The following is a 14534-nucleotide window of genomic DNA, read 5'->3' on the forward strand; positions in this document are numbered from 1 at the left end:
GTTCATTGAGTGTAGCCCCCGTGATTGAGAACATTACATTTGGGTATACAACTCTCTCGTGAAGCCCTCGTGATTGAGAGCACTACATTTGGGTATACAACTCTCTCGTGAAGCCCCCGTGATTGAAAACACTACATTTGGGTATACAACTCTCTCCACTTCCACACACGAATACAAGGAGAACCCTTTTCTCATTATAAATAATTTGTGGCCCCTCCATCCAATCTCCTTTTTGCATGTGGGATAAATAAAGTGGAATTTTAAATAAGGGCTAACATTACAAGAAGCAGCAAAACAACAATCATTGAATCCACACCTTCCCAAGGTCATAACATGAGCCCTTAATGTCAAAATTGAGCATATGATGTGGCATTTCATTAGAAAGCTAAAGAGAGAGTATGGAATAGATGTGGTTTTAGATTCATAATTTTAAGGTACATCTCAAAAATTAAGAAAGCAGATGTTTATGTTATTTCTTTTTGAAAGCTTGACTTCTTGAGCTCATAATTTGAGTTGCATATGCCAAAATTGCACAAATGAGAGTTTGTTGGGAAGATAAAGACATGAAGAACATCTTGAAAGTAATTTCCAAAGCTAAAGTATACATGTTTATGATTGAAAAATTATAATCTAGATTATTTCCAGTTGTGGTAGAAAACTATTTTGGTTTAAGTTTATTAATGGAATTTATGAATGTGCAAAGTGAAAAAGTTAGTAAGTCCACATTTAGAAAGGATCACTTTGATAAAACAAGGTCATTATTGAATTAAAGAGAAAAATATTGACAAGGTAAAAAATAAATCTCAAAAGGTAAAGAGAATTATAAAAAAGACATTCAAGGGGTTCAAGACCCGAGACAAATTTTCTTCCCTCATTATAAGTGAAACTCTCGAAGCTCTTCCTATTACTTTTCTTCTCACCATTCTTGTTCATCTAACTCATGTCTCAACCATAGAAGCCAAGCACTAATTTTTCTTCCCTTTCTTTTGCATCCAACTTACTCTCATTTCATATTTGCAGAAGTGAAACTCGCAAAGCTCTTCCTATCACTTTTCTTCTCACCATCCTTGTTCATCCAACTCATGTCTCAAGCTCTTCCTATCAATTTTCTTCTCACCATCCTTGTTCATCCAATTCATGTCTCAACCACACAAGCCAAGCACTAATTTCATGTCTCAACCACACAAGCCAAGCACTAATTTTTCTTCTCTTTCTTTTGCATCCAACTTACTCTCGTTTCATATTTGCAGAAGCCTCATCCTTGCGCATGAAGCCTTCTTTACTATTTATTTTGGCTAATGAAACTATTTCTTAAATGCAACATGGTAAAAATATATTTCATACATTTATTTCAAATTTACAAATACTTCATCCCAAAGGGTAGTTCAATTGGTGCTCGAAGTAACGTGAAATTTGTGAAAACTGAGATATCCAAGATTCAAATCCCCACAGTTGTGACCCGGTTTACGAAAAGGAGGGCAGGGCATAGAACCCCATAGGTAGATTCTAGTAGCTACATGTTTCCCAATAAACATTTTATTGTTTTTATGGTTTATTCTTGCTTTTATGACTTATCTCTTTGTAATGAATGATAATGCATTAATCTTGTAATGTTGCAAAGCCTTTTACCAGGACCTTGGAAACCTCTCAAAATTACTCAACTACTCAAGCATTGGAAGCAAAAGTATCTTGAGATGAGCAATTTTCACTTAAGTTATACCACTTTAAATGACCTTGGAAACGTCTCAAAATTACTCAAGCATTGGAAGCAAAAGAATCTTGAGATGAGCAATTTTCACTTTTATACCACTTTCATTACTATTAAATTTTTTCATTTAAGTTATACTACTTTCATTACTATTAAATTTTAAAGCAATAAAGATCTTTTTGATACATTCTTGAGCAGCACAACGTTTTAACGAATATATGATATGATCTTGAATTTATGGGAAGTCAGATCTGCAGCACAGCGTTTTAAAGAATATATAATTTGATTTTATGATCTTGAATTTCTGAGAAGTAAAAAAACAATTTGAGGCTTGAATATATAGCCTTCCCACTCCTATTTCAATAAAATAGGAATAAAAATATATCAGCTAACAAAAATAGGAGCAATAAAGATCTATATCAGATAACAAAAAGAAGTGCCACCATGGAAAATTTTAGGGGCTAATGTTCGCCCAGTGGGCTAATTTTCCATGATTTTTCCACAAAAAAGATTCGCCAATTTCCAATTTTTTAAAAGACGATTCGCCCAAATTTTAGAATATAAAATTATTTTACCTTAAAAATCGCCAACATTATAGAGAGACTATATATAAAATAATTATAAATTTGATTAATTTTACAAATATATCAATAAACATTTATAATTTGCATATTAGGGATTAGTAAGATTCGCCAATGTTTTAAACTTCAAGAAAATTTTCCATCCTTAAAATTTTCCTTGAGTGCCACCTTTACAAAAACAAAGGTTACTTGGGGTTGTTCTGCCTCAAATCCGTGAATGGGAAAGGCCAGGTCTTGCTGGTTCCAAAGTCCATGCATATGGAATCTCCTGTTTACTTATGGCTCTAGAATGATTCCTGACCCTGACAATGGTTATTTTTCTATTTATTGCTTACCCATAAGGGTGACGAGGGGAAGGTTACTTATCTGCTAAGAGCAAGGTATCTCGCTTGCTTGACCAAAGTAAAAGCCAATTGATAAAACTGATGTATGGAGGACAGCCTTCAAAATCTAAAGTCTCTTTGAGTGAGTCCCCCAAGGTTTGCCCCCTCATTAATGGCCCCTGTTCAACACATCTGCAAATCCCCTATGAACTGTTCATATAATTATTCACTGATGTATTGAACCCATCTGCAAATCCACTACGAACTGTTCATATGATTATTCACTGATGTATTGAACACATCTGTAAAACCACTACGAACTGTTCATATGATTATTCACTTGTATGATATTTGAGGCAGAAATGCTGTACACAAATACTCTTGTATAAAAAAAGAAGCCATTTTCCATTGTAATATATTTTTTCTATATTCCATTAAATATCTGAACCTTCATCCATTATAAGAATGGAGTAGTTAAAACACTACTCAGTGCTATCTTTTCAGACATCTTGTTCTATATTATGTTGCAATTAAGAATGGAAGATGTACAAAAGTTAAGCAGTCGTCACTTTTCCCAAGTTGGTGGTCTTAATTCTCATGCCAATCACATTTCCCAAGTCGGTGAAGTCGTAAATCTCATGCCAATAGTTATGGTATGGTATGCCTAGAGATAAAATGAAACCCCAAAAGCTATCATTGCAACATGAATATGAGGTAATTTGCATAAGAGAATTGTTGATACTGTCAAAAACTATGGTATGGTGATATAGAATAAACAAAAGTCTATAACTTCACAAGTGGCTTTCTTGACAATCACACATGGAACAAATACTCTTATATTAAAAAAGAAGATATTTTCCATTGTAATATATTTTTGTTATATTCCATTAAATATCTGAACCTTCATCCATTATAAGAATGGAGTAGTTAAAACACTAAGTGCTATCTTTTCAGACATCTTGTTCTGTATTATGTTGCAATTAAGAATGGAAGATGTACAAAAGTTAAGCCGTCGTCACTTTTCCCAAGTTGGTGGTCTTAATTCTCATGCCAATCACTTTTCCCAAGTCGGTGAAGTCGTAAATCTCATGCCAATAGTTATGGTATGGTATGCCTAAAGATCAAATGAAACCCCAAAAGCTATCACTACAACATGAATATGAGGTAATTTGAACAAGTGAATTGTTGATACTGTCAAAAACTATGGTATGGTGATATAGAAGAAACAAAAGTCTATAACTTCACAAGTGGCTTTCTTGACAATCACACATGGAACAAATAACTACTATGTTTATTCATCCCTTTTTTGATAAATCAATTCATAGACATAAAGTAGTTACTAAAATCTCCCTTTGCAAGATCCACTAGCCTTCGTAGTCTCTGCAAAGAACCATATCTATCTCGAAACATTCACTGGGCACGTTTGAACGTTCCTTGTGACGCATTGAAGTGCTTGTTTGTCTCGATTTGATAGAGTGCCTCATTACCGAAAGACAAGATGGAACGCCAACGAAGCTGTAACCAAAACCACAAAATGTCCACACCATTATAGGACAATTTTAATCACTTGAAAGTAAAATCAGGATGGGTTTTACCTCCTTGCAGCCTCTCAACCAATTAAGTCTAATGCACAACATTCTCGGCCGTCACATCAAAATTCTTTTTTTTTTTTTTTCAATTTCAATAAACTAGTTAGATTACAAATAGATTTTTCAATTGAGAAGAACTCAATCGGATTGGACTTCTGGGTCAACTCGAAAATTTATACACTTGGGATAAATATACGAGTCACAAATGAGTTTAAGAATTTGGCACAAGGCGACCATGGTACATCTTATCCAGGAGTTGTTTAGCATCAGGCCTTCGTAGTAAACCCTTATTATTCGGTAGACCAGTTCCAAGACAAACTGGACAAACCAATTTACCGCGACCTGCATAACGGAAATATAATTAGAGACCAATTTAACATCGTCAAAATAAAAATAATAAAAAAAACTTTAATAAAAAAATTCCTAGAATGCTTTGTCATTAACACGTGATAACGATCGCATGATGATTAAAAACAGAAGAGGGCAATGCAGAACAATTAATTTGAAAGAAAGGGAATTCAAAATAGCATGTCAAGAAGGGGACAGGAACAAAGACCATCCAGCAAACAAAGGGAAGTGGAAAAAACCACTGATAACAACAATCCGACCCTGGGATGTAAATGATAAGCACTACATCTTTTGAAATCATTAGGGTGCTGCAGCTCCCACATTTTCTAAGGATGATATTAAGGACATAGATTCTAGAAGCAAATGAGAGTTTGGGGTGTATGTGTGTGAAAAATATATCGATGTAATTAGGAATTAAAGAAACAACATCTGGATTCATGCAACGACGAGGGATGCAATGAAGAAACGTGATAAATAATCAGATGTAAAAGCATAGGATAGAAGGCACTAAATGGTATGTGTACCTTCTCTGATGGACTACTGGAAGAGAGGGAAATTGGTCACTCTCAGGTGGAAGAATGGCATCTACAGAGCTAGCTAAACATTGGTTGAATAAACAAAAGATATGGAGAAAGAATAGGTAAAACTTCGTAAACAATCAGGTCATCATTGGTATATGTACCTTCTGTGAAGGATGACTGGAAAAGACGGAAATGGGTCTCTCTCAGGTGGAAGAATGGCATCTACAGAGCTAGCTAATAAACATTGGTTGAATGAACAAAAGATATGGGGAAAGAACAGGTAAAACTTAGTAAACAATGAGGTCATTAAAGGCAATCAAAAAGATAAGGATGCTGGCATTCCGAACACAATGTGATTCTTCTAGGATAAAAGTTTTAAAGTGGATATTAAGTACACAAGAAGTGAATGCCAGCGAGAAGAAAGACCCACGCAAAAGCATTGGTATTGACCCTGATTCGTGCCTAAACTATGTTGTAGTTTTCTTTCAGGAGGGTATACATAAAAAAACAAAAACAAAAGTACATGTATGGGCAAGGCAAGCAAATGGAACAAAAAATGGAATGAAGAGACAAGCCCATATATCGTAGATTAGGATTTGAAGTCTAGCCAGATTTAGGTCATATTTTACTTTTACAAGTGAGTACTTGCCTACAAGTTGACCAATCTCCTCACTTGCTCCAACTATCTCCCACATATAGCCACTAATTTCTACATTATATATATTTTTGATAACGTAATTTCTTACAATTAGTGATGGCACAAGGAAAATTTCTTGCCAACAATCATTAGAACTTACACATAGCTAGGGATCATACATCATAGATTTATGTGTAATGCCTACAAACATGAATTTGTCCTAGGCATGTTCAGTGTTAAACTTCAATATGTTCATCATATTTTGGTCTTAGAGCTTGAGGGCTGAGTTCTATTTTATGATATTTTCAGATTCTCTCCTCTATACTTTGAAAGATTTCAATTTGCTTGGATTGGAGCTTGAGGGCTGAGTTCTATTTTATGATATTTTCAGATTCTTTCCTCTATACTTTGAAAGATCTCAACGTGCTTGGATTGATCATGGAAGATTGATTGTCCAAGAGAGTAATGCAACTTTGATTATAACATGTTACCGCTCAAACTATCAGGGGTCCTAAGAGGGGATCCTATAGAGCAACTACTAGATCAAATGGCAACAATGTGGCAAAAATGAGGCAATAACCTACAGTCACCTTAGCTAAAGCTCCCTGCTCTTTACAGAATTTCGTTGATGGAAGGAATCTCGGTACTAGAATGGATGATTCAATGATAGGATATGAGGTGATTCCTAAAGCCTATTCACAAGAGAGGCTCAAATAATTGGCTTGCTTGCTTTGGAAGCAAGGTGATTGGCTCTCTAAGAAGGGCTAAGAGGATACCAAGACCTAGGGTTGGAGAATATCCCTTAACAAGAGGTATCATAGGTCTAAGAATCCCAATGGAGGAATGGCTTCTATGTGATCCTTGTGGAATTCGAGTCACAAAGTTGTGGGGCCACAAGGAACCCAAGTGGGCCCAAACTAGGTCAAGGGTGTAGAGTTGATTGACAGTATGCTTGTGGAATTTGAGTCACAAAGTTGTGGCGCCACAAGGAACCCAAGTGGGCCCAAACTAGGTCAAGGGTGTAGAGTTGATCGACAGTAGACAAAGTTCACCTAGTAAGGGAGGAGAATAGGATCAAAGGAATGATTCTTTGTTGTAATTCAATTGCAATGATCCAATTGAGGACACTAACCCAAAGAAACCTAGGGAGAGGAATGATCCTTGAGAAGAATAGGATCAAAGGAATGATTCTTTGTTGTAATTCAATTGCAATGATCCAAGTGAGGACACTAACCCAAAGCAACCTAGGGAGAGGAATGATCCTTGAGCTAGGGCTTGCAATATCTCGGGATTCCACGGTTGGATTGAGCTCAAACTTGGAGAACCCCTTAAGAAGAACCCAACGCAGTTGTGGACCGATTTGCAAGGATTTTTTATGGCTACAACAGATTTCGCTTGATGCCCTAGGAGACCTTCTAGGGTTAGGCCTAGAATGGAGGAGAAAAAGGTGAAAAGATATTCATTTAAGTGACCACCAAGGACTAGACCAGTGCCTTGCCTTTAGGGAGAGATGGAGTCAAGGTGATTTCAAAGTTTGGAGAACCTTTTACCCAATCAAGGAGACCTTAAGCAACTTCGCATAGCATCTAGGGCATGAACTCGGTTACCAAAGGTATTTATACTTCAATGTGCAAGATTTGATGACTTATCAAGGTAACATCAATGATTTTTTTACCTCTAGGAACATTCATTCACCATACAAGACACATGTAATATATGCAACACATCAAAAAGTCTGAAATTCCACAATTTCGCATTAATTTAGGGCAATTTCAGATCTAGAGAGCAAAAATCCCATACATTATTCATGTGACAAGATAAATGTAAAGATAAACATGAAAAAAAGCACTTACATGTATAGTGAGTATATCCAATCATCAATTCAAGACATAATTCGAAGCTCCAAGATCAAGAGATAGTAACCAAACATCAAAATTCATCCATGAAACCAAACACATCCTCCAAAAGGAAATGTGAAATTCTCTCAAGAGATACTAATCCAATCCAAGTGATGATGAGAGGAATGAATGAGCCTCTCATCTATTTATACAATCCATAAGGGAGTTCGAATAGCCTAAATGGCCTAATCAAGCCCCAAATAATAAAATAATGTACAATAGTAACATGAATTGGTGACAAGCCCACCAAAATAGCTCAATAATACAATATGAAGCCTCTCAAGAGGGAAAATAATAGATATAATGAGCCATTGGGCCACTAAGGAGGCCTAGTGGAGTCCAAAGTGTGCTAGTGTGAGAGAATAGACTCCAAACATAGAGATAGAGTGGGCGGACCGTTGATACTCAAGTAAATCCAATGTGGTGTCCCCAAGTGGGTGTGGGGGCACAATAACATCCTCATGGCTCTCCAAGTGAATCGATAATGTTTGTATACTATCTGTAAGGGCTAAAATGATGACATGAGCCCTCTCTCTATCTCGCATGGTAAGACACATCCTCATTTGGGTCGTGGAACATCTGTCAAGTGTGTGGTGCAAGTGTGAAGCCGGCTGGGCACGGTGGTCCAGGTGCATAATCCTCATCCAAAAAGGTGGAACACGAGCAATCAACGAATGGTTCTAAGGGATCCATGAAGTGGTAATCTACTCTCTGCCATGGTGGAGACCCATGGCTCTCAATGCTCACCCTACAAATGCCAATATGGCCCCTTGGAGGGCTTGGACCCCATATAGGGAGACCAAACCTTAAATGGAGACCATCTACAATCCTATATAAGATCCAATGCGTCCCCTTGCCTTCTAATACAACAAATCTTCAGAGTAATCGAGTAAAAGAGCTTACAAATCATGGAATCAAATGGACATTTCAAGGTGGCATGCCCTTCCATAGTGGACTTTAGCATGTACAGGTGTCTCCAAGCTCAATAAGGGAGTTAACACATGACCCTATTAGGTGGTTTCTACCTCTAAAGGAGATGACATGTCCATGGTACATCCATCAATTGGTAGGTAGCATGTGATATAATGGTGGAATGGAATGGGGTATCAAGGGAAAGCCACATGCCATAATACAAGGGTAGTCATAATAAGGGAAGCCCACACTTGGGGTATGAATGTAGGAGGGAGAAACCATGTTCAAGGAGACCTTAAGAAACTTCGCATAGCTTCTAGGGCATCAAGTCTGTTACTAAAGGTATTTATACTTCAATGTGCAACATTTGATGACTTATCAAGGTAAGTCAATGATTTTTTTACCTCTTGGAATATTCATTCACCATACATGACACATGTAATACATGCAACACATCAAAAAGTCTGAAATTCCACAATTTCGTATTAATTTAAGGCAATTTCAGATCTAGAGAGCATAAATCCCATACATTATTCATGTGACAAGATAAATGTAAAGATAAACATGAAAAAAATCACTTACATGTATAGTGAGTATATCCAATCATCAATTCAAGACGTAATTCGGAGCTCCGAGATCAAGAGATAGTAACCAAACATCAAAATTCATCCTTGAAACCAAGCTCGTCCTCCAAAAGGAAATGTGAAATTCTCTTAAGAGATACTAATCCAATCTAAGTGATGATGAGAGGAATGAATAGACCTCTCATCTATTTATACAATCCATAAGGGAGTTCGAATAGCCTAAATAGCCTAATCAAGCCCCAAATAATAAAATAATGCACAATAGTAACATGAATCGGTGACAAGCCCACCAAAATAGCTCAATAATACAAATATGAAGCCTCTCAAGAGGGAAAATAGTAGATTGTTAATTTTAGGTATGTTCTATGCTTAGAGCAATTTATTTCAATTTTCACAGTTAGCTCAATATCTTTTCCAAATTAGCAATTACATTAGCATTAAAGTAAACTGCAGATAGAACATAAACATAAATCGCAGAAGACAAGCCAAGACAAGAGGACACAAGATGTGGCACTAGCCAGGGACAAACCCCAATGTGGGGAAACCCTTGATCAATTCTTTTTATATGTTCTTCAATAGTTCAACAGAGAGAGAGATAGTACGTTTACAACAGAAGTCAACACTTTGACTTATCTAGATAAGAGCATAGATCATCTCTAAGAAGATGATACATGAGATCAATTGAAGACATGCTGCTTCAACTAATTCTCCAAGGTGACTCCACCTATCGTTGTGCTGCATTTCGTCATCATGTTGCACCTCACTGCGCTGCACCATGCTGCACCCATCATTACTATGCTGCATCTCATCACGCTTTATTAATCATGATTGTACCCATCACTGTACTGTATTATGTGCAATTGCTGCACCATGTTGCCATCCTGACCTATGTGTTGGCTGCACCTTACTTGCTTGGTGTCCCTTGCTTGCTTGCTTGTCCCTAGCATGCTTCTTGTCCTTAGCATGCTTGTTGTTGCATGCTAATTGTCCCTTGCATGCTAGCTGTAACATTGCATGCTTGGTGTATTTGCTACTAAGTACCATACAACTGTCCCAATGTTAGTTAGTTGTCCCTTGCATGCTGCTCTCCTTCGGAGACAGATGCTCCTGCTGTTTCGGTAGTTCCCGGCAGTTCTAGTAGTTCCGTCTATTCCTGGCAATTCTGGCTTTTTTGGTAGTTCCGGCATTTCTGGCATTTCCGGCCTTTTCGGCTTTTCCGGCAGTTCCGGATTTTCCGGCAATTCCGACTTTTCTGGCTTTTCCGACAGTTTCAACAGTTCCAGCTTTTCCAACAGTTCCAGCTTTTCCAGCAGTTCCGGCTTTTCCGACAGTTCCGGCTTTTCCGGGTTTTCTGGTAGTTCCAGCTTTTCCAGCTTTTTTGGTAGTTCTGACTTTTCCAGCATTTCCAGCTTTTCTGGTAGTTCTGGATTTTCCAGCATTTCCAGCTTTTCTGGCAGTTCCAGTTTTTCCGGCAGTTCCAGCTTTTCTGGCAATTCCAGTTGTTCCCGGCAGTTCTGGCAGTCCCGACAGTCCCAGCTTTTTCGGCTTTTCCGGCAGTTTCGGCAGTTCAAGCTTTTCCAGCAATTCTGGCAGTTCCGACAGTTCCGGTTGTTCCCAGCAGTTCTGGCAGTCCCGGCAGTCTCAACAATTCCGACTTTTCCGACAATTTCGGTAGTTCCGGTTTTTCCGACAATTCCGGCTTTTTCGGCTTTTCCGGATTTTTGAGCAACGTAGAGCTTATTCTCCCATGACTGTATTTAGATCTAGGGCATGTTATCTAGGGCAGCGTATACCCTAGGGCACTCCCTCTAGCTCTCATATTCATCAAACCCAAAACAGGATGAAGTGAGATCACAAGAGTGAGTGTGTATGTGACAAATTACTTCAAGTCCTCTTCTATTTATACAACGTAGAGGTTGAATAGACATGTCCGTTGGGCTTCTGAGCCTACATAAGTTGCTGGCCGACTTGACAATTTGTCTATAATCAAAATAAATTCATATCTTCATAAATACTTATCGGAGTCGGATGATCTTTAGATCAATCCTACACCTCTCAATGAGAGGGATCCATGAAAAATATCAGCTTCCATAAATAAGATGACCCAAATGGAGTTTGGCCCTAGTTGCCAATTTTAACACTCCCTCTCAACCAGGGAGAACTCCATCCACTGATCCATATGTTCGACTGTACTATCTCTGCCATCAGTGCCCTGCGCTACTCTGCTCTGCTTTGATCTGCTGAGCTCTGCTCTGCTCTGCTGAACCATGAAGAAGAATAATTGATCGCGAATGTCTCATACCAATCTCTACTGACCCGAAGTCAGTTTCATCTGAAGAGAGTGTGTCACATCACTCTTACTGACCCGAAGTCAGTTTTATTGATCCCAAATCAATATCACAAGAGTGTCTCAAACCACTCATACTGATCCCAGATTAGTTTCATTGATCCTAGATCAATGGAGGTCATCCTAGCATAGGGACTACCGTAGATACAACGATGCGTCCATCGATAGAACTACTATGGTCCCTATCCTCATTTCCCTACTCATTGATCAGATGAGAGGTACTTCCCATGAGTCCCAGACTGCATGGGTAGGATGCCTTGACAAGAGAACGAATCATCCTGGCCCAAGGTCGCCATGGAGAACGAATCATCCTGGCCCACAGGAGAACGAATCATCCTGGCCCACAGGAGAACGAATCATCCTGTTCCACAGTCGCCACGGAGAACAAATCAACCTGGCCAACAGGAGAATGAATCATCTTGTTCCACAGTCGCAATGGAGAACAAATCATCCTGGCCCACAGGAGAACGAATCATCTTGTTCCACAGTCGCCATGGAGAACAAATCATCCTATCCCACAGGAGAACGAATCATCCTGTACCATAGCGCACCACCGGGGGAGGGTGAGTCGCCCTGTGGTCGTATGTTGCTCTTGTAAGTACCCCAAGCCCCCCAGAGCTCCCAGAGCTCAATGAATGCAACATGCAGGACCCTTATAAGGTCTCTCAACGACTCCAAGTCATTCAAGAAAGTCACAGATTTGACCTTTCCCCGGGGCTTTGACAAAATGTCTGCGACCTGTACATCAGTCTCAATGCGATGGAGCCTCCTCGCTCATCGACTTACCATATCGCAGATAAGGCAGTATCTGATGTCTATCTGCTGGAGCAATCATCGAATACGGGATTCCTCAATAATCAAATCCCCCCTCTGGTTGTCACAGAGAATCACAGTGGTATTCATCATGTGTACAAACAACTCACTAAAGAGCTTCTGCAACCATACAGCGTCACACGAGATCATACTCGTAGCTATGTATTCGGTCTCGGCGGTGCTTATAGCAATCGGCTTCTGCTTTTTGCTCATCCATGATATTGAAGCAGAATCTAAAGAGAACCAGCACTGAGAAGTGCTCTAGTGATCCTCCACACTGCCTGCCCAATCAGCATTCGAATAATCATGTAGTTTCATATTTACAACAGTGTATCTCAATTCATGAAAGATTGTGCCCCAAAGATATCTCAGAAGATTCTTGGCACCAATCCAATGAGGCTCAACCAAATATGAGCTCACCATGCTAACTGCAAAACATATGTCTGGACGGAAGTTCACCAAGAACATAAACGCCAATGATTTTATGAAACTCAAAAGGCATTTCCCAAATCTGGTCCAACATCACTACCATATAACTTCTAAAAGTTAAGATCCTCGAGGTAGTCATAGGCTTGTAGTTTATCATTCCACATTCGGAATCCAACTCCCTCTTACTTCTGCAAATGAGAGGGTCTGCACCTGTCAAAAATAGGTCGTCCTCATAAGGTGCCGGTATGAGAGGTCTATCATCCGCAACCTTCGGGTAATGGTTTGGATCGGTTTCACTCCTAGTGAATCTCAGCTTCATCAAACAGCTATCAATCCTTTCATACTATGCCCAGGGTGTTTTGCTTCAAGCCATAGAGGGCTTTCTTCCACCTGTATACATGAGATTCCCGATCATGAATCTCCAACTCCTCGAGTTGTTCCAAACCTGTGGACCTACTGCATGAGGGGAATGGTCTACTTGAATTCAAACATCCCTATCACCATTTGACTCACATCACGTAGGGCCCCATAGGTAGACCTCCGGTGTTATAGATGTGACATGTCAATTGACATGATCCCCAATGGACCATCCTGCAACTTGATACAAATTGCCAACCCTAAACCCATGAGAAAAATCATCTTTGAAAATTATATTTTTTAACACGTACCTTTCCATCGATGAATGCCACCCTGAAACCTTTGACTTCCATTTCCGAGATGGACACCAAGTTCTTGTTGCGATCAAGTACATAAAAGAGATTTTGTAAATGAATCGAGTTACCCTTATTCAATTGAGAGTTAACATTCCCTACACCCTTTCCGGGATAGGTGGCATCGGCTCCAAGTATAATCCCACGATTGTTTCCATCTCTACCAAATTAGAGAGTGCACCCATCTATTCGATGAAGTGCCTTGAAGCACTACAATCTATAAGCCAGATTCCCAAAGAATCTGAAGGAGAGGGCCAATACAAGATAACTCTTCTTTATCTTATCAAAAACAACATTTGATTCTTCATACCTAGGGTTCCTTGCTTTCTATGAAGAGTCGGCCATTTCCTTGATGACCTGAATTACCTGTCATTCCTTTGATCATTGAAGATGTCCCTGGAATGATTGTTATCATCATCAAGTGATGTGTCCCTGCCATTCGAACACTCCTTCGCATAATGGTCAAACTAGTTATCTGCCTTTCCTTCCATCCTGAGATCCGGTCTTCCAAAGAAGTGATCTTTAGGTAGGCCATATTCCGCTACGCCATTCTGATAATATTCTCTGCTTCGACTTCACCCTTGGTGAATTTTAAGAGGGATGAGGAATCCACTGATCCTTTTGTCCTTTCCCAACTATCTTCGGTGATTGCTCTTTCACTCTTGCTTGGGCATTGTCTTCACCTCAGCTCTGATACCATGTTAACTTTAGGTATGTTCTATGCTTAGAGCAATTTATTTCAATTTTCACAGTTAGCTCAATATCTTTTCCAGATTAGCAATCACATCAACATTAAAGTAAACTGCAGATAGAACATAAACATAAATCACAGAAGACAAGCCAAGACAAGAGGACACAAGATGTGGCGCTAGCCAGGGACAAACCCCAATGTGGGGAAACCCTTGATCAATTCTTCTTATATGTTCTTCAATAGTTCAGCAGAGAGAGAGAGAGAGAGATAGTACGTTTACAACAGAAGTCAACAATTTGACTTATCTAGATAAGAGCATAGATCATCTCTAAGAAGATGATACATGAGATCAGTTGAAGACATGTTGCTTCAACTAATTCTCCAAGGTGACTCCTTCACCTATCGTTGTGCTGCATTTCGTCATCATGTTGCACCTCACCGCA

General features: G+C 39.1%; 1 protein-coding gene across 1 annotated transcript in view; it reads right to left on the bottom strand.

Annotated features, from left to right (window-relative positions):
* Nucleotides 1–2993: 2993 nt before the first annotated feature.
* The window catches only part of LOC149171964 (protein PHOTOSYSTEM I ASSEMBLY 2, chloroplastic-like), a 218003-nt gene continuing 206462 nt past the window's right edge, over nt 2994–14534 (bottom strand). Inside the window, exon 4 of the mRNA XM_089424164.1 lies at nt 2994–4543. Coding sequence (XP_089280290.1) covers nt 4413–4543 — 131 coding nt within the window. The 3' untranslated portion in view covers nt 2994–4412. The remainder of the gene's footprint in view (nt 4544–14534) is intronic.

This window comes from Pinus tabuliformis, chromosome 4_2 (assembly GCF_031772625.1).
Source record: "Pinus tabuliformis cultivar Carrire ecotype Pingquan chromosome 4_2, CPIR1, whole genome shotgun sequence".
Classification (NCBI taxonomy): Eukaryota; Viridiplantae; Streptophyta; class Pinopsida; order Pinales; family Pinaceae; genus Pinus; species Pinus tabuliformis.